This window comes from Acyrthosiphon pisum, chromosome A1 (assembly GCF_005508785.2).
Source record: "Acyrthosiphon pisum isolate AL4f chromosome A1, pea_aphid_22Mar2018_4r6ur, whole genome shotgun sequence".
Lineage (NCBI taxonomy): Eukaryota > Metazoa > Arthropoda > Insecta > Hemiptera > Aphididae > Acyrthosiphon > Acyrthosiphon pisum.
Window position 1 is genome coordinate 137,016,993 of NC_042494.1, and position 21,908 is coordinate 137,038,900.

Here is a 21,908-nt window from a genome sequence, read left to right on the forward strand (position 1 = left end):
ACATTGTTGCCTGATAAACCCTACAACACTTTACTCTATAAATAAATGAAATATATTGAGAAAAGTAAGATCAGTAATTAGAATAATACCTAAATCTTTAATAGCCTTAAACTCTTAGTCATCAATAGAATACTTGTACATCAAAGGATTTTTACCTACATTACTCATAAAAATCTTAAAATTGATGTGAAAACAAAATCTTTCTTAACTTTTAAAAACTTATTCAAAATAGAAATATTACAAAGTCTTACTATTTTATCAAGTTAGCTATTAGGTACTATAATATTGTAAATCATAAATTATGAAACAATAATATCCATCTTGCTTTGTTAGAACATTTTCCCTTCACCAACAAAAATTAATTTCAAACATTTGCTTACCCGTGCTTTTGATGATAATGATGGTGGTTGTGATTTTGTTGTGGCTGTGATCGCAAATTCAAATTAAGCAACGACTTTGTGCCAAGTCTACAATGTTACAATTTCACACAACATGCAAAAACAAATACAAACATTAATACTACTTAAAATATTGAAAATTGAAGGAAAACAGTATTATATTATACTGAATAGGTACTGGATGTACCAATTATTCTTTTTTTACACCATCCATAGTTATTACTGGCATATTATTAAACTTAACATTTAGATAAAATAAATAAAATTTCATTCAAAACTATCACAAATTTATAGTTAAAATAAATCTTTCTACTACAGCAGTACCTAAACATATGTCATGTAATATAAAATTACATTGTTTGAAAAAAATAAAATTAATAGAAAAGCATATTTTAAATGAAAGTAAAATCAAAGTCAATTAAACAAATATTAATTTATAAGAATGAAGTTCAATATTGAAGATGAATCAAAACAATGTAATTTACATTTTTCAAACACAAATTTATGTTGTTCAGCATGATAAAGTTATTATATTGAGTTATTTATTACTCAGTAAGATTATTATTTTAATTTCAGACATAACTTTTGTACAGTCATAAGCACAATAAAAAATAAATATAATTACAAAAATATTATTTTTTTTTTTAATGTAATAGTGTTTATTTGATTTTGTTATTTTAGTATTATCATTATTAAATTTATCGAATTTAAAAAGTAAAATTTTATATAATTAACCGGACCAATATTTTATTTTGGCCATAGTCGTAATTAAATACCCAATTGTGTATACCAATGGTGCACACCCACAGCCCATTACAAAATAAAACAAATTATTTTTTTTTAAATAATGTAAAACTATTTTTTTTTTTTTTACATATTATTAATATGTAATCCTGATATGATTTATCTAGCCAACATATTTTAACAATAATAGTACACAGAGGGTTTAAAGAAATGAAAATATTATAAAACCAAACAAAAATAATTTGGGCCATTTACAATTTAGATTCCTTTATAATAAGTAAATACTAATAATTTTAAACTATTTATTCATTCAACCATGTTACATAATTAATTGTAAAAAAAGGTTTATTTATAGAACTTTTGATTTTAATTATAATCAACTTGATGCTCTAATTGATTATTTGATAGTATTGCAAAGTAAGTTATTGCTATTCAGAAGCGGCTACTTCCAAGTCCATTTTCATTTTTAAGAGATTAATGAAACTTCCAAACAACAAATTAGTTATGAAGAGCAAGTGCGCCGAACTCGCATTTGTTGCCTCTGCCTTATACACATAAAACAGCAAATTCGCATTTAGCACAACTAATTTTGTGTTGTTAGCTTTAATGTTACAATCACTTTATTATAATACAGCAAATTGACCTTTTTAAAGTTAAAAAATAAGAATATTAGGGCATCTCATAGGCTTTTACTAATAATTTAATTTTAAAGCGAGTTATGAATATCTTAAAATTGTAATATTTAACATAGTTATAACACACTTTAAAATAAATATACTAACAAAAGATTAGAAGAGCCCTAGATAATATTCTAATTTCGATAATAAAAATAACAACAGAAAATTGGTTCTACTAAACGCAGATTTACTATGTAGAACGATGGTAATACAAGCGGGTTCAGTATTCTCCAAATGGTTTGTGAAAGTCTGTTGAGAATATAAGACACATGTATTGCTGGTATCTATCAGTAAGTAATTACATGGTCGGGACGGAAGTAAATAAATGATGTGCTTCAAAATTTTTGGAGTTTTTTTCTATAAAACCTAATGGCCAGGAATTCGACATGAAAAGATCAAGACTCTGATATCATATTGATTTCATTTGAGTTTGGTTGTAGTTTGATGGTGTATAAGAAAAATGGTAGATAGTAAAATAAGTTCAACTATAAACATATTATAATAGTTAGTTTCTAGTCTACTAAAAGTTTACAATCTCACTTATTATCTTCCAGATCATTTATTGTTCAACGATAATACTTAAAATCACAGGTTTGGTTGGTTTAGGTTGTAAATATGTTTGCAATAATTTATTTTTAATTTCCTTATTGGTTTGGATATTTTATGAACCAACACAACATAATAGTATAAGAAACTATAGTTATTATTATTACTTATTAGTCTTTAACAGAAGGGCTGAACGAACATATTTTGTTGAAAATAAACTCCTCTAACTAAAGTGAAAAATTGTAAAAGTGCTCTAATAATTTAGTTAAAATCACAACCAAAAACCCAATCCGCACACATATTTTCACAAATAAAGGAATGTAACTCTATTATTTCACCTGGAAGCTAAGGTGGAAGATTGGGGTGCAACACTAAAATTTTGCGCCTGATTAAAATCTCCTGTACTACTCCACCGCTTTGAATTATACAAATTTGTGCCACTTGAACGCTGAGGTTTTTGAGCCGTTGCAGGCCTTGTAGGTGAAGGGGATGGTGACGCTGGAGGTACTGGTGATACACTGCTGGAACTTGGTGAGTCGGAATGTAATGAACCAGTTGATTGGTAATGTACAGCCCTCCTAAAAAGAAAAATAATATAAAATAAGTACAAGAAAATTAATTTTCAATGGTTATATATTATATACAATATATTACCTTTGAGGTAAAGAAGAATGTGAGCTATTGTGACTGGGGACTCTTCTGACAGGATCCCTTAGGGCAGATACAGGGTGTTCATTTGCAGATCTATAGCGAAGTGTTACTTCTTTTTGTGATAGGGTCGGTGAAATCAAATGATGACCATTTCCGCCATAATGGTTTCCTAAATAAAAATACGAAAACATAAAAAAAAAAAATTAATATATTATCCAAATTAGTTTTATAATATACGACAATGATAAATCGATATGCTGACATATTGTAATAGCGGTTTAAGAACCTATTAATATTTTGAATTAAAAATGCCGAATATTTAGAATACATTATACAAGCTTTAAATAGATATAATACGAAAATAATCCAGTAATATTTATAATTATAACAAATTTTGTTTTAATTTTAGAAAGTCATAGTCTTAGATTACGAAGTTTTCAAAAGTTTTAATTAAATCACTATTTCAGTTTTAAATATCTAAAATAATAAAGTCGTCAACATATTTTACAAATATACATTTTTATTGACTACCTAAAACACCTTGAAATAACATTTTCCATGATAAAATACTTCGAGCCTGATTAGCTCACTCCTCACTCCTCATTATTATCATTAACAATTATTATACATTTATAAGTTATACTTATATCTTATACGGTTGTACCATAATCGTAAAATTATGCAAACTTGAAACTAATATAGAAATTGTATCATATTAAAAAAAAAAACAACAAGTTATTTGGTTTACTGTAACTGTGCATAATTATATAGACAAATACAAAATATCAAGTAATATAAGTAACAATAATAATAATGTATTAACTAATATATTACAGAAACCATACAGAAACAGTGTCCGAAGAGAGTTGGTAATAATTTACATCGATACAAAAAAAAAACAGTATTATACCAATCATCAATCACAATAACATCAATAACCTAATTAATTAATTATTAAATGAAAGTAGGTAGTTCGATAAAATGTAGAATTGTAAAAACATAACACATTATCATAATTCACGACATTATTAAACGTCACAAACTAACGATTTATTTTAAAATCTGAACTACAGTTTAAAATATGGTTCATAAAATAAGCAATCAACCTTATACGCACTTATTAGTATTCGTCAATAATAATTGTATGTCGTTTAAAATAGCTAATATATTTTAATAACTTTAAAATGCATTTTGTTGGTAATAATTATTACTAATTACTCAATCACAAAGACGTTTTCATCAAAATTTGTGACAAATCATTATCATGAAATATTTGCTGTACACATTTTTATGCACCTCACATTACGTTCACAAAAAACAATAAAATCTTTTAAATAAATTTAAATATGATAATATGATATTGATATCCACACAATTATTTTAAATACGAATTGAAAAAAAAGATAAATGCACAAACAGAAGAATACATATTTCAAATTTTATTATTTGGTGTAGGTATATTAGGTTTTAGCATATAGTATATGATTAATTAATTGAACAACTTACTCCGACAATGAGTTAGTAACAAATAACGCAATATAATATACGACATTATGAAAATAGATGATCAGCAGACGGCTAGTCCATTATTATGGAATATAAGAGCAAATAGCAATTTATATTTTAAATAAAACTTAAGGCATTTCACCTCGAATATAATTATTAATTATGCAGTGCGCGTCAGTTTTTTATTCATCCTTTAAAACCGCTTAATCAAGGACATATCCTCCAAGTGAATTTGTTCTTGATAATATTAAAATATATATACTCGTTAAATAGAATAGGTACCTTACAAATGATAGTTCATAATGAAAACTCGTCGAGCTTTCCCCTAGTTTACTTCGATCGTTTCCCCGGCATTTGTTCAATATTAATAACAATAATTTTAAGCTTTCTCTGTCAAAGCAATAGCCAATAGCGATTTATCATCTATCGCAATAACTTTATACAATAATTAGTGACAAACGTACCCGCCCTAGGCGTGTTTCCATTCTTCAGAGCCGACGTGTTGAGACTCAATGTCCGACTGCCTTCCAATTGGTTTAACCGCCGAAGTACATCGGCTAACGTTGATCGGAGACACACTATTTCGTCACCTTGTTCCAAAACTTTCTTTTCTAAGTCACATACACGTTCACGCAGCGATTCATTTTCCGTTTCAATCATGTCATCTGTAAAAGCAAATGTTTTGATTTAACTATATTCAAGACAATATTATGTATAGTTACATAAGTACATAACTATAATTTACAATTATTTAATTATCGCTATACGGCGATATACCAACCATACGAATAATTTGTAAAATGTATATTTAAATTTTAATTAATAAGTTTTCTATTGCCACCTAATTATTGAACGTAATATTATCTTATATATTCTTATTTTATTTTGATTTTTGATTATTATAATGAAATCAAAACAAATTATGTAATTTATAATAATAAACAAACAAAGAAAAAAATTATATTAATAGTTTCATTGCCAAAAATCTATAACCAATAATCATTCATATTTTGACTATAATTAACGTATATTTGAAATAAACGTAAAATGCAAATGTTATCTTTAAACATACGATTTGTCATTGAATTCAACAATTTGTGGCTACTTAAGGAAATAAATAAAATATTATTTGGCATATTTTATGACGACGGTGATATTTATTTTCAAAAATATTTTTACTTATTTAAATACGGTATAAATCGGTTATAACGGCATCGCCTGGTACGTCTGAAATCTGCGGTCTTGGCAGAAATCCATTTAGTAGGTATATGCATACTACAGGGTGGTATTTATAACGCACAGCACATATTATAAAGACGTGTACCTACTATTCTATTATATATTATAGATCGTAAAATAGTTTCAGGGTAAATTCCAAGAACTATTGCGGTACTCCATCTAAAATTCTATACTTACACTGTTATCTATACTTTATTCCTTATACAAATAAGAAATTACAGGCAAAGAATTACGATGCATCAACATTTTTCATTCTGTATTTTCAAATTAATTTATCGGTTACATTTATACGCATATAGGAAGGTTACCATTCAGAAAAAATTAAAAAATACTAGGGTAAAAAGATAAAAATATTTTTCTAAGACAATAATATGTGTAGTTTGATTTGTGTGAAATTTTATTTTTTTTAAGAAATATTGAAAGAAAATTAGTATTGAGCGTTAATTAATCATGCATATACATTGCACTTATACAGTACCTACCTATACAGTATACACCAATAAGTATTATATGCAAATAAACAACAGCTATTATTGCTCTTTATAATCATAATAAAACAAATTTTCTTAAAAATAATTACTAACAATAAACATTAAACTTCCACATTCTACCACTAAAAGAGAAAATCTCTTCATGCATTGCTCAACATTAAAGTTAAATGGTGTTTTATAATTTATATTTATTATATAGAGTAATATAGTATTTTAAAAATAATATTTATTCAATTTAAACTTCTATCAATAGGCATTTTACAAAATAAATATTAAGTGCTATACAATACGAGACACGAGTATAAAGTATAAACATTAGGATTTCTATCTTCAATAGGTAACTAAGCCCGTGAATTCAAGGCTAAAATGAAGTAATTATTTTCTATTGTCATATGCCACTAAAATGTAACCCCAAGAGTACAACTCGAGTAGGTACTATAGTTGAACGCAACAATAATTTAAAATATAACAAATTATACATTATGTATTATAAAGTAATTATTTTAATACGAATCGAAAAAATAACAGTATAATATTAAAATGTATATTATGAAATATTATAAAATATTAAAAAATACACATTTTTCAACAAAGAAATTTTTTAAACATTTAATTATTTTTCATCTTAGTAGTGTGTTCAATGTTGTTAGGTTATACACGTACACGGATAAAATAAAGTAAAATATAAAATAGGTTAAGCATTTTTAGACTCAATTTTTATTGGAATTTTCATTTATAATGGACAAGGTAAAAGGTAAATTGTGTAAAATGAACTACTGTTAATTATACCTTAACGTTTGAATTCCTAAAAAAACATCAATACCTGCGTTATGAGGAAATTGAATGTTTAATCTTTTCAGCACACACATAATAAAACCAGACTAAATTTTCTTAAATGACAATACCAATTTATTACGACATATTTTGGTAGAGCTATCTCCTGATCAACTTGATTTATATTTGATTTTCATGATTTATAATTTTGGTTTTTGAGTAGGTATGTCTTTAAAATAGTGATATTTCGTATAAAAATTCAATATTTCTTATCAGTCGATCAAGTGCACAACATGCTTGGGTGCATTTATGATAAGGTAGGTAAATTAAATATTTCCATAGGTACAAGAAAAAATATTAAATTTTGAAACCACATATAAATTTTAAAAAACTACTATAAGTAGTACACCGGCAATTATACATTTATACTAAATACCTAGTAGCTAACGTTGCAATTTAAGACGATTTTGTTTTTGTTTATATATGTACATGCACCAACTGAAAGGGTAACACATTTTAAATTACCCCACAACATGTAACTTGATGCCACCGTCGCACTACAAGAACCTTATAATTGAAGGCCGCCTCGCAAATAGTTTCGTAATACATTAACTTTGAACACACTATATGAACATATCTGATTTTTAAGTAGGAATGGAAATAATTTATTAATTATTAAAAAGGAGCGGAATATTTTCTAGAAAATTAATTGAGTATATTATTTAATGAAAATGTTAGGAGTCTTAACAGAAAAGACAATAATATGGTATAATATGAATTATATTTTACGTTTTGTTACCATTGCATACCATTTCATACTTAAATTGTGTTAGAACTAGACGAACACATTTGACTATAAGCACTACGCGTAAACTACAAATTCTTAAAAAAAAATAATAACAACGTGGGTTCTATCATTGTTCTATCATTAACATGAAGAGGGGTCACCCACCTAATAAAAAAAATTTAATTTAATATTTTATAATGCATGTAAAATTTACTTATTGTGAAGCACTGATTATTCGTAAATATTTAAATTAAAAAAGTTAAGATTATGTATTTACTATTCGAGAAAATAAAATGTGAGTACTTGACAAAATATAATTGTTCAATTTCTTATAGTTTTTTTCATTCATAAAACATTGATAGATTCCTGGCCACAATAAAAATATACACATATAATATATGTATATAAAAATAGTAAATAAGTAAGTTTACGTACGTACGCTACTATACGTCTAGATATTACCTAATATCTAAATATCATCAAAATATGAGATCGTTTCAACTATACATACAATTTACTATACACAAGTCCACACATCAAACTAATTCTACGTACAACATATATTAATTTAGTTAAGTAAATACACGATCATCTACATAATATGTAGTACCTATGGTAAAAAAAATAAATTTATATTTTTTTTACGAGCTTGATACACGCCCAACATTTATCAAGGCATTAGCGAATTACGCCCATCATTCAAACAAAAACGATAATGCATACACTTTTTTATGTTATTCTACGTGTTAATATTGACTTTAAAAATTGATTGTACACTCACTCCAAGCCAATTGCACCTTAGCCGTTACAGTCTGCATGTTGGTAACTGAAATTATTTTTGAAATTATATTTTCAGTTACAACGCCGTTTCCATTCAATCATATTAATATACTATTATAACACATTAGAAATTATTATTATTTTCTTTTTAATTACAGTTTATGGCTTTTTGTTCTTAGATAAAAAAAAAGTTGCCAACCTATTGGGTGATGACTGATGAGGAATATGTCAAACATGAATAATGCGCATACAGCACGCAATAAGGATAGTTGCGTGTTTTGAGGTGAGCGAATAGTTGAGTAATTAATACAACTTGGAGTAACTTCGAACTATATATAATAGTGTACGAAACTCGCGGAAACCACTTGAATTGTGGTGCACCTCAACTTAATTTTATGTATGTCAATTCAATTCAATTCAAAATAATCAATAACACAGTGTCAATAAATAAAATATTTATTTTCTTTTAATCTATGTTCGCAATATCCTATCTGCTAGGTATCACTATACCTATTCATATTAAACAAATAGTAAATAAAATTTTAGACGTTCACAAACTAAAATCATAATAATATTTTCAGGATATACTAATGATCAATCAAGTAGAGAAAAATTAAAAAATATTTTTTACATATTATTCACAATATATTATTACCTAATATAAATAATAATGATATTAACTATAAATTGGAAATTGAAAATTTAAGAATAAACAAATTTGTATATTTAAAATATTAAGCTCAAAGTATGCATGCGATGAAAAAAAAATATGATTTAGCTATTATAATAAGTAACATGTAAAATTGTAAGCTAATTAAAATAATTATCTTATGTCTGTAGTCAAAACTGAAAATATATGGAAGCACACATAACATTATACCAACTAGGAATTTATAATATTTAGTTACCTCTTATACCTACCTAATTTGTAAAATGTAATATGTTTATGCAACAAATATTAATTATTATATGTTATATTATACATATATGATTAACTACTATAATATACATAGGTACATCTATGTGACTACGTATGATTAAATTTATCCAAGTACATACATTTCCTTCTAAAATATTATAACTTGTACGTAATTGGTTAATTAGTACGTAACTCCAATGCTAATGAATAATAATGAATTTAAAGACATTTTAAAACATTTTACTCGATGAAAAAGTAATAACATAAACCATCGATTTTCATTAAGAATATTATAATTTACTATTACTGAATAGTGGAAAATGGTCTGATATTAATGCATTAAATTGTAGAATATTTCTGGTATATACTATATATAGGAGACGAAATTATTAGTATTACATTTTTCGTAATTTTTTAATTCTATATAAATATGTACCTAATCATAATTTATAATACAAATTTTGTTTTACAACATTTATAATGGACTATATTTATTTCTAATTCAATATTGTTTTTTAAGTATAATAATTAATATTATATATGTACTATTGTTCGCCGAATTTAACTGTACACAAAACAAAAATGTATTATTATAATTATAACTAATATTGCAGATACTCAAAACTTTTGATTTCTATGATGTAAATATTTAATTTCTGGTTGATAAATAAACAACGGTAAATACTTGATGTTTATAAAGTTTAGAAATTTAAAATTAGCATCAATGAAATGATAATTGACATAATCGTGTCAAGGAAAACTATAAAAAAAAACCATAACGAACGAAGAGTTGAACGATTAAAAGTGTAAATGTTATTACTACATCAACAAAATATAACTATCGACAGAGTAGGAGTGTAATTTTCGAACGTATAACGGCTAGAACAGGTAAACGAATGTGTAAAACAGATAGCTGCCGAGTACGAAGTGGTAAATGCTAAATTTGGAAATCACATCCAGCGAGGTTGACGACCGAAGGTAGTACATAAAAATAGGATCTCCAGGATTTGTGTCGTTTGGAAGCCGGACGTTAAAGCCTACGCGGATTATTGCAGGTGTCCAACTCGTACGAAATAACGTAATAATTCTGTAATAGGTACTGAAATATAAGATTAAAATCGGGTAATGTAAAATTTTTTACTATACAATCGTTGAAAACAACGATTTATAATAATATTCTGTATAGAATGATCTAAAAATCCAAAACTTATCTCGATAGTACACCGCCAAAAAAAATCTTCAGAACGGACTTACTTATGGAGACAACTCTGTCGCACGTAAAACCATATCAAAAATCATCTATCCGATAATAACTACACACATCGGCTCGATTTGCCTACACTGTAATATAAATCTACGGTATGTAATGAAACGACGACAATTTGTACAAAAATACGGAATAAATACATGTCAACGAAAAATTAAAAATGTACTTAAAACTACACTGCAGCGGCTACACACGACATACTTAGCCGACGTTTGATTTCAAACACAACGGCCGCCGCCCGCCGCGTCGTTGCAGCTGTATGAACACACTCCTCTCGGAACGCAGCTCTCGAGGGGTGACCACGAGGGTCAATCGATATATGTTTACGGGCAGTGTTACCACATACCGGGGGTCCCTATTCGAAATCGGGTAGACACAAGTCTGAATCGTCCGTCTGAATAATTAAATAATTAAGATTTTTAAGATTTTTGTGGTTTAAAAATGGCACTATACCTAGAAATCCACATATTATACATTTAGGTAGGAAATTATTGAAAATGTCCAATTCAACACGGCATAGAACTGTTATACTAGGTAAAAAGTAGTATAGTACTATAATTGCTTGTGTTTTTTAGGTATGAACAATTTTAAAATAAATATAATGATGAAATCAATTACCTATCCAGCGATTGCTAAATTGCTATTTATAAACTTGATAAACATTCATTACATAAAAATTCCAGTCCATAACACATTGAAAGATTATGAGTCAATGTCAATAGGTATAATAGCTGGTATATAATACAACATGGTAGGTACATTTCTGTGGATCATTATAAATATTATAACAAAATTACTTATAATAAATTGTTTATACTTTAGACCTACCTACGTAATAATGGTAAAAATGTTACTTATTTTTTACAACCTTTCATAATTCCACACTTAACTTTTATGACATTATTTCAATGACTTATATAGTTTCAATTTCCAAGGTTAAACATCTTTATTTTCGCACGAAATTCACGGGACCGAAACGCCAAGTTGAACAAGATTTATTTACCGAAGGTACAATGATTGTTTAAAAGAAAAAAAAACACAGCTTACTTATTTCTGATAAACAATGATATATAAATCAGAATTGTATAATTGTATAGTAGGTACTAATTAATTTTGGACTGCAGTCTGCAATTATAAAGTTTAAAAAACAATCCTAGACCGCGGTTTCTTTAGAAATTCAATGATAGTTGTTCAATAACTTAAACGTGAATAAAAATGAATAAGTAATAGAAAACAGACCGTTGCATAAATTCTCCGTCACTAGAATTGAAGTATTGCTTATAGGTTATATATTATAATATAGCAGCAGTACCTAAGTGCAATTTAATATTTAAATATAAGTAAGATACAATTATGTTTCATAATTTATTAGATATATAATGTCTCGAAGTCTCTTTCTTATATTTAATAATAAAGGTGTTGTCTGATTAAAAATAAGTAAGTACTTTAATAATAATAATATCGATCACAAATGAATAAATTGTCACCCGAGAAAGAAAGTTATGTCAGTTAATAATTAAAAGTATTAGAAATGTACACCTATTTGAATATAAAGCATCTTGCTTAGTCACTGTGGCAATAATAATTGGTAAACAATGAGTTTAACCTATGCGATTAATCAGCTTAATAGCTGAAAACAAAACAGATGAATCCATATTAAAATAATATAATAGGTAGGTACGTTACCTACATATAAGTACAGATGTTTAAATGATCAACATATACCTACTCAAACTCAAACACAAACACTAGTTACCGTGAAATGAGAACTTGCGGATAGCGTCTGTACTTACGCGCGACTATTCAATTTCAAAGACACACTATATATGGGTTTCACAACTTTTGACGGACATGGAAACGGAAAAACAATCGCAATTTTAATGAAAACAAACTAATAATTGCATGATATACAACACAATATATTATGCAAAGCTACGAACATATTTGATTACATTGATGTAATAATATTGGACATATTGTAATAAACGTAACGTCCGAGTCCCGAGAGTCTATAGGTAGACTATTATATAGGTATTAGGTATAATATATATAATACAACATTGATCGCTTTGCTCAAACGGGTTGTATCAGACGATTGAAAGAGTTTTAGAATCGCAGATAGATCGGAACACTATAAAAGTATAATAAACTATATTATTACGGTAAAAATAAAACTATTCGCACGTCGGAGTAAAAAATCACGGTTCACGATAGACCCGCGACTCTGCCAGGTTACACTACCATAGTACCTACATATATTATTATAGGTACATACCTAATAAAATAATCGAACCGGTTGCGAACTGCACACGCGCCGCGTCACAAACGCGGAAACGACAATGCGTAATGTTATCGTTTCGAATGGTTTCGTGTAAAAAATAATGATGGTAAAAAAAGTACTGTTTCCCGTAATAATACGTATATAAAACAAAAAAAACATCGTCGACTGGCCCCATCGGTATAATAATAATATGATGTCCTCCGTAGTGACATCGTCCGGAACTCGGCGCAGGAGTGTCAAGGCCGGCGCACATCCTGTATAATATTATATTATCACGACGGACGATCGGATGTACACTCCGGTGGATGGGAGACCGCCACCGCAGATATATAATAATATAATGACCACCACATATTTTTGTGACGTCGCAGTGAAAACGTTCGGTGTTTTTTCGTGTTTATTTTACTCCACCCACCCCACCGCGACCCACTAACATGATCGGCGCATTCGCTTTCGCCCGTATAGTTTTTTTGGCGATCGGATAGAGTGGCACCCGTCCCCGTTCACCGACCACTGATGCGGTGTTTGTAGGTACATAATAATAATATGTACGATACATAAAAGCAGCCGAACGTCATACTTGTTGTAACTTGTGGTTCACCGACCCACCAAACACACGGGGTGGACGTGAATACGTGGCATTACGAATATACCGCGTATAGGTGCGGGATATAATATATTGGTAGGTACATGTATTTACCATTAAAACATTTAAAACTATAATTAATATTTCTTCGGAAACTCATTGACACTGCATAATAAATTGATGGATTCGAATTAGATATAATATTGAACAATATCTAAAAAAAAGTTTTAAAAGTCTATTTTTTTTGTGAATGCATTCACTAGAATATAAAATCAACTATTTCAAGAGACTTTTGGATAATATGACGAGAACGAAAGACATGCACGTACTTCACTGCAGTACCTATACTTATATAGGTCTTATTGTATTATAATATACGAACAGCAGAACACATATACATAGGACTAAAGGAGCCAGAAGGAACCAGCGTACGTATACCACGGTAGGTTTAGATTACGAACAACGACCACGACTGCATAGGACCGGCCATCGACGACGACGACGACCGAGCGCAGCTGGTTCTTGCGGATTTCCCACGGCCTTCGAAAAAATCTAGCGGCACATACACTGCAAACGAGATAATATATAGTGTCGTTAACACTACTTCGGTCATCGGTGGGTATATTACACACGTATAATATATTATGCGTATTATATTGTTATCGCGTGTATAATAATATTATATACGATCTGCCTAAGTGATGTAAGTTTGACGACGGCGTTTCAGACAAACATAATAAATAAAACAATTTTATATGCGCCGAGCCGCCGGGGACGACGCCCGAAATGTATAGAATTGTAATACGTCATAATAACATACACTCGGCAATAACAATGACCACGACGATGCGACGATGACGGCAAAAATTGGTTTTCAAAACGGAATTAAACTATTTTTTTATTGTTGCCGTTTCGCGCCGATCGCAGTTGTTTTTATATAATAAGGTAGGTGATCGGCCTTTATAAAATAACATTATGTGCCTACCTGTAATACCGCGGACTTCCCGGTGATACAAACACCAAAACGCGGTTTCATCGGCGACAAATTGACAAAATCGATAAAGAGGCCCATGAAGTTATTATTATTAGTGTATTTTTCAAATTAACTAGCAGTGGAGACTTTCTCAGCAAGTCGTGACGGCCTATAACAGTATGTACTGCCCACTCGTACGACGTACACACACGTTATAATTGAGACGGACGAGATGAGCTACAGCAATTAAAATCTACGTTGCGACTTGCATTAATCTTATCTCAATCTATACCTAATAATATGCTATCTTATATTTGATTTAATTACTTAATGACGGTATGCAACACAATTTTTATAAAATCCTGACCTAATGGGAAAAATGTTTTTAACAAAAACACTGCTAAACTTATAATAGTTATAAGTTTATAACATATCTAATATTAAATTATATTATCTTATTTCAAAATATTGTTATACACTTTAAGACGATTTAAAAATGCATTTTTCAATGAACCATAAGATTACTCCGAGCCTTGGAATTAAATTGGCGTCGGCGAGATTTAATTAACCGTTATTTCGTTAATCAATTTATCCTGGTAGGTAGTTGTATAATAAATATTAATTTTAACGTTGAAGCCCTATATTAATACTATAATTCGGTAAAAATAAATAAAAATTTTAAACTCTTCTAATAGATTTAAGTTATCAAGCTAATTAATAGGTTGGTTTAAATTAGAATTGATTATTATATCTTTATAATTTAATTTCAATGAACTCACCGGCTTCAGATTTTGAAGACGATGACAGTGATTCAGCTCCATTGATTCGCATATTAGTGACTTGTTTTGAAACTAATATTCTATCTGATTCGATTACTTCATTCTGTTAATCTGAAAAAAAAATAATACCAATAAAAATTAACAAGACAAATATTTATGGAAATAAGGGCTTGCTGCAATAACCAGAAAAATCAAATTTTTATCAAAAAAGAGTTTTTCATGGAAGAAATATTTATATTTTGGTAGAAAAATCGTTTATTTATTATAAATAAAAATGTATCATAAATGAAATAAGCTAGTATTCATTTAAAATAAAATATTCACTTAAGAGTGTAATATTATCTAAATACACCTGGAGTATACTCAAATTTGTATTTATTAATTTTAACAATTTTTCAACTTACAAGTAGCTGAAAGTTGCTCTATGTATATTATATAGAACACTTCAAAAATGAAAAACAAAAACATTAAAATAACATATTTTATCACATAAATAAGTATTTTTATAATAGACTTGAATCTAATTAGTTTGATTACTTTCAAAATAACGTACTTATACAATTATTTAGATATGGTATGATTTATCTATACCTATTTTAAGGCATTTGCAATTTTCAATAGAAACTGCTATGTATATTAATAATTCATAACACGTTATATATTACACTAGAAATATAATGCATAGAACAATATTTATTTTTAAGTATAACAGCAGTGTAATTACATAAAATTCACATATAAGCTTATTATCTACTTAAATTGTATTTTTATACTAGTCATGGCGACATGGCTCAATCCTTAACTAGACGTCAACTCTCATTTTTACAAAATACAACTATTTTAAGTTACAAGACACCTATTAAAATTATGTCGACCAAAAATAACGTACAGGTTTTTCTCGATATGGATTATTATACTCGTCCATCCAAATAATGAAATCGTGGTTATGATAATACCATTGATTATAAATACTAGTAATACAAATAATAATAATCGATAAATTGATTATAAACTTTATTAAACTTTATTAAACTGCAAGACTTACATCAATATGGTTATAAAGCTATATTTAAAACATTTGCTAGTTAATCAGATTATCGGAATAACTCGCGGTCATAAACATTATGAATTTATGGATACACAATATACATTTAATAGGGTTATACATCTTATAGGTACCTTTAATGTAAATAAATATATGAATTTCTAAAATTATTGGTCCAAGAATTCATAATATACATTTCAAAAAAATACAAAATCAAATATAACATAATATATCACAGCTATTGAGCTATGACTTTATAAAAAATATATAATTGGTATACTAAAACAAATCTATTGTATTTGTACGCACCCGGAAGTAAATTAAGCCGGTACATTCTTGCGTGATCAATATTCCAATGGGCTCGATACAGAATGGCTTAAGTACAAGCATGTGGAGTGACCCACATAATGAAATAAAAGTTATATAGAGAATACAAAAAGGTGTGCGTAGTAAGTTTGAATAAAAAATTCTTCATAGTAAAATGTTAATTAATATATTTTATATAATATTTTTATTTTCAAGCAATACCTACTTCTTTACCGATCGCATTTAAACCCGCCGTCTTCAATAAATCGTTAATACCTATCGATTTTGATTTCATTACTGCGTTAATGTGGAATCAACAAACATGCTTTAGTATTTAAAAGTCACTATAAATAAGATATTTAGAAATATAAACTAACTTGAGCTATTAAACATCCGCCTGCATAGAATCGACATTATCAAGCCGATTGAAAGGAAAACAAAAGCTGAATAAACACGAATCAGTGCGGTTTGTACAAACAAAAAATAACACTCCATATAAATGTATTTTTTACTTTCACTATAGATCCGGTGTTCCCTTCATTAAGCTATATATATGTGTATGTGTGTGTGTGTATGCCGTGTATTAGTGTATCAATGTCTTCATATAGGAAGTGGTTCATTATTTACACTCTTGGAAGGTTATTATGGCATTATGCAAATGTAAAATATGATCCATTTATTTGTGCAACAAAAAGAAAATAGAGGTAAAGAAAGTAATAACCAAATCATAAACCTAAAATCCGATAAAGATTTAATCCCTCACATGAATCACCGATAAATTAGAAAAAATTATCTACAACCACGTTAAGGGACACTTTTCTTTAAAATAATAAATTAAAAGTATCCTTTAAATTTCATCACGTTTTGATACATTCTACAACATTTATAGGTAAATAAAAATATAAATAATTTTATAAAAAAAAAAATGGAAAAATTTAACAGATGTCACTAAAAAATTTCGAAAATATAAGACCTGTATTGATTGATGGCACTACATTGAAACCAAGATGACTACATAAACTATCTAACTTCTTATATCAAATAATGAGTCATGATCCTCACAGAAGACGAACCAACTACAAACATCAACAAGAGAATAAACCCAACAAAACAAATTTAACCACAGAAAATATAAAAATATGACATTTACCTACTTCAACTGAATATCAACGAAAAAACTCTAAAACAATTTATACATTTAATGTAGTTTAATAAAAAATAAATATGAGTTTTCTTACTATAAATTATAAATTTAAGCCAACAATTTATTCTACAACTTTGTTATAACCGTGGTTATAAATATTGTATTTAATTTTAAAGTAGGCTAATATGTAATAAGTAATAACCATAGTAGCTGTTGAAACCTTAACAAATAAAAAAAAAAGGTAAGGGAATTTAAAATAAAAAGTAATCAAACAATTAATAATAATAATAATAATTGTAATTGAAAAAATTTACAACTGACTACCTACAGAGTTATAATGAATCATTTAGCGACTTATGAACGTTGTCGGCTATATTTCAATAATTATTCAATAACACCGCATTGTGTTTTTTTTTTAATACCAATAAAATAATGATTTACGCAACATTCAGAATGTATGTCAAAAATAATGAAAAGCGATTTCATGCCTGGTGAAGCTTAGCAAAAAAAAACAACACTTAAATGAAAATCTTGTCTACAGTTTTATAACAATAATGTACATGCAAAATAAATGTCTTAAGTAATAAAAAATGTAATTTAAATGGTCATAATTTAGCAGCATAGTATACCACATATAAAGTAATTTTATACAGAAATTAATTTAATTACTTGATTAAATAATTAAGCAACAGTAATTATGGATTAATATTTAAATCGATTTATTATGCTGATGCAGGTAGGCAATACTCGATAATACTATTCTATTTTACTAGTTCCGGCAATTTTGTAATAAAATATTCAATATAAGTAGGCATGGGCGCCGTGTGCAGGGGGGCTCAGGGGCTACAGCCCCCCATGAGCTTGATATATAGCGGAGCTCAGCCCCCCACGGCCTCACGGTTCTTATACTATAAAATAGGTCATAAGTCATAACAAATAAATTAAAAAAGTCTTGAAGCTAATGATAAACGATGATGCACTTCGTCAAATGTTACCAGAGTTTAACAAAATATTATGCATAATGTTAGTTAGTCAGTGTCATCATGTACTTCAGAAAGATCATTTTCTGCACTTCGCAGACTTAAGACATACATCAGGAGTACGAGTCAAACACGGTTGAATGATATTTCCATTCTTCATGTTCACCGTGATGAAGAAATAAATGTAGAAACTGTCGCAAACCAATTCATCAACATTTCCAAAGTGCAGAAAAACACATTATCTTTATAAAATGTGTAACTTTCAAAATAAATTGGCATTTTTTAATTTTTGTCTTATGATTTTTTATGATAATATTATTATAATTTTATAACATACAAAACAACAAATAACTAAATTTTAATAGTTAATTGTTTAACGAAAAATTTAAATAAAACGAAAATATTTATGTAAAACTTCAGTAAAAGTGTTCATAAAATAGTGAGCCCCCCATGATATTTTTAAAACCTGGCGCCTATGTAAGTAGGTACGTAGGTAAATCCATGATTATAGATGATGCTCAAACGCAACTTTTCAATTATTCAACACAAATAATTTTTTCTTTTTCTTTAAATATTTTATGCAAAGAAAATTGTATGCAAGGATGGTAAATATGAATAATATTAAAATACCTTATAATTTAAAAAAATTTAAATTTATAATTATCTCATACTACCTATATAAACAAGATATTTAAACGTAGTCATAATATTATAATACATGTACCTAATATTGACATACAACTGGAGTATAGGTTTAGAAAGAATGTTCTACTAACCGGAAATACTATAAACACTCGACTGTATATAGATAACAAAAAACATGCAGAATTGCTGACTGATTTTCAGCCGTGTAACTTGCAAAAACAATTTTTTTTTTAATATACTTTATACCTAGTCATTCTATAGCTAGAGATATCAATAAAATCCCTTGGCAAAAAACTACTGTATCTCAATTTTTTATTCAGTCATACAGCAGTTGCTTCCCGATTTATTTAACCCGTTACAGTGTTGCACTAAGCTTCGAGAGGGGACACAGTTCTCAATTGAACTTCACAAAACAATCTAATTTGAAAATTGTACAGCCAAAAACATTTTGGTTATTGTAAACGGTAACAAAGCAATCATACACAATGATCAGAAGAAGATATTAATGGATCACAGCGGAATCTCAATAGTCTATAAGGTAGGTTTCAGTGCCGATAAAACGAAAGACATGACATGACATCTAAATATTATAAACATTCCTAAATGTCTAAACATGATTAAATTTAATTATAGCTAAGAAATTGTAAGCTATTACATAGTACAGAATAATATTAATACCGTTCTAAAAGTATATTTTTACTATTCAATAATTAGGCCATTATATTATACATTTTATTTTATCTCAAATATGGTTTTGAGTAAATATGACGACCTAAACTCGACTCATCGATTGAGACACTATTTTACGATATTTACCACCTAAACTGGTTTGCTAAATCATGTCTTGGAAATCCATTTTTCTATTGCATTCTATAAACCTATTACTATACATCGACTCATTACTCAGTCTCCTTAAAGATGGAAAAGTATACAACTATCCTATACGTAGGTATATTTGGGTTATTATACTTATTACTTATTAGTTACCTACTTACATACTTCATTAGTGGATATTACTCATGTGCATTGTGATACAACTCAAAAAGTAGATTTATCTACCTATGTATATATAGGGCGTATACCCTTCCTGTTTAACATGAAAATACTCCTAAATTATACAAAACAGAATTATGAATAAATTACAACTGGACATTCTAAAAATGACGTGTTAGATATTTAGATACCTACTGTCCGATTGGCTTTACATACTAAGTAGGTAGTACATAAGACACACGCACGTATAATAATAATATATATACATTCATGATTCATACAGAATAAATAGGCAACTGCAGATTGTGGTTTTGGTCGACTTCTATACGACAATGCAAACTACTCTCCTGTTAGATGTATACGCATGACTTAATCTTCCTAAGTTATACAACATACGGCGAGCGTATACGCTGTTTTATTTTGTGCTTCTGCAGGTTAGGTTACATATGGACTGTGGGTCATCCGGCCGACGGACCAGAGTAAAACGATCCGCCAATTACCATCGGTGTCTTTTGTGCGGATTATATTTATAAGTATATACATGTATATAAATAGATAGATCTATGTATTAGAATAACGAACGGATATCCGTCGTCGGAAAGTGGGCCGAGAGATGATTTTACCGGTTCGCAGAAGGCGTCATTATATTATTATCTGTTTGTATTAAGTCAAAAATGGCTAACGCTAACTAGCCAACCCCAACACAATATACAGCTGGTCCGGGTTAAAAGCCAATCCGTAACAACACTATATGCTGCATATTCTATGCATCATTGTTGTCGTTGTACAAACACTGGTATGTGACCTAAATCGATCCCGCAATAAACACTGCGAGAAATATAAATCGTTATGCAATATATAATACAAACAATTCTGCACTGTACTCGGGTGGTGGTTGGGTCTCATTTTTAATACCATTTTTTATTTATTTACCATAAACAATAAAGATAAACACACGATAGCAATACTGTTCCCGTTTTATGCACTATAATTTTCGAGATGTTAAGTCGGTAAATTCAATATTCATTGTCTCGAGTCGTAATTACTACATTAATATGGCATAATGTGTGAACTTAAATTCTACATAGATCTCAACATTCACACGTAGCTTATGAAATCAGTAGTTTGTATACAACTATATGTCTATATGATAATTATTCTTTCCTCAGGTAGTTTAATACCTATTAAAAAAAAATATTTTACTTAAAATATTAATTTATTTGGCACAAACAAAAAAACCTTCCACGGATTTGAAGAAAAATAATTGCCGTGTAAAATCTAAATCTTTAAAAACATATGGGTAGGTACTACAGTGCATTAAATCTTCAAACAATCAAATTTACATGATTCCTGTTTGATAAAAAATTCTCACAAATCTTACTACCAGGCTTATTATC

General features: G+C 28.4%; 1 protein-coding gene across 5 annotated transcripts in view; it reads right to left on the reverse strand.

The window, feature by feature from the left end:
• Positions 1-284: 284 nt before the first annotated feature.
• The window catches only part of LOC100574890, a 30,046-nt gene continuing 8,422 nt past the window's right edge, over positions 285-21,908 (reverse strand). Inside the window, exons 1-6 of one of the 5 annotated variants that reach the window (XM_029488415.1) lie at positions 8,793-9,054; positions 8,595-8,639; positions 4,987-5,187; positions 3,020-3,185; positions 2,704-2,943; positions 285-467 (exon numbers count right to left, since the gene is read on the reverse strand). In XM_029488415.1, the coding sequence (XP_029344275.1) occupies positions 377-467; positions 2,704-2,943; positions 3,020-3,185; positions 4,987-5,187; positions 8,595-8,639; positions 8,793-8,829 (780 nt within the window). In that variant the 5' untranslated portion in view covers positions 8,830-9,054 and the 3' untranslated portion in view covers positions 285-376. Of the gene's footprint in view, positions 468-2,703; positions 2,944-3,019; positions 3,186-4,986; positions 5,188-8,594; positions 8,640-8,792; positions 9,055-10,766; positions 11,026-15,398; positions 15,510-21,908 lie in introns of those variants that run through there. The other 4 variants (XM_008187330.3, XM_016806471.2, XM_016806472.2 and 1 more) reach the window with 4 other exon arrangements.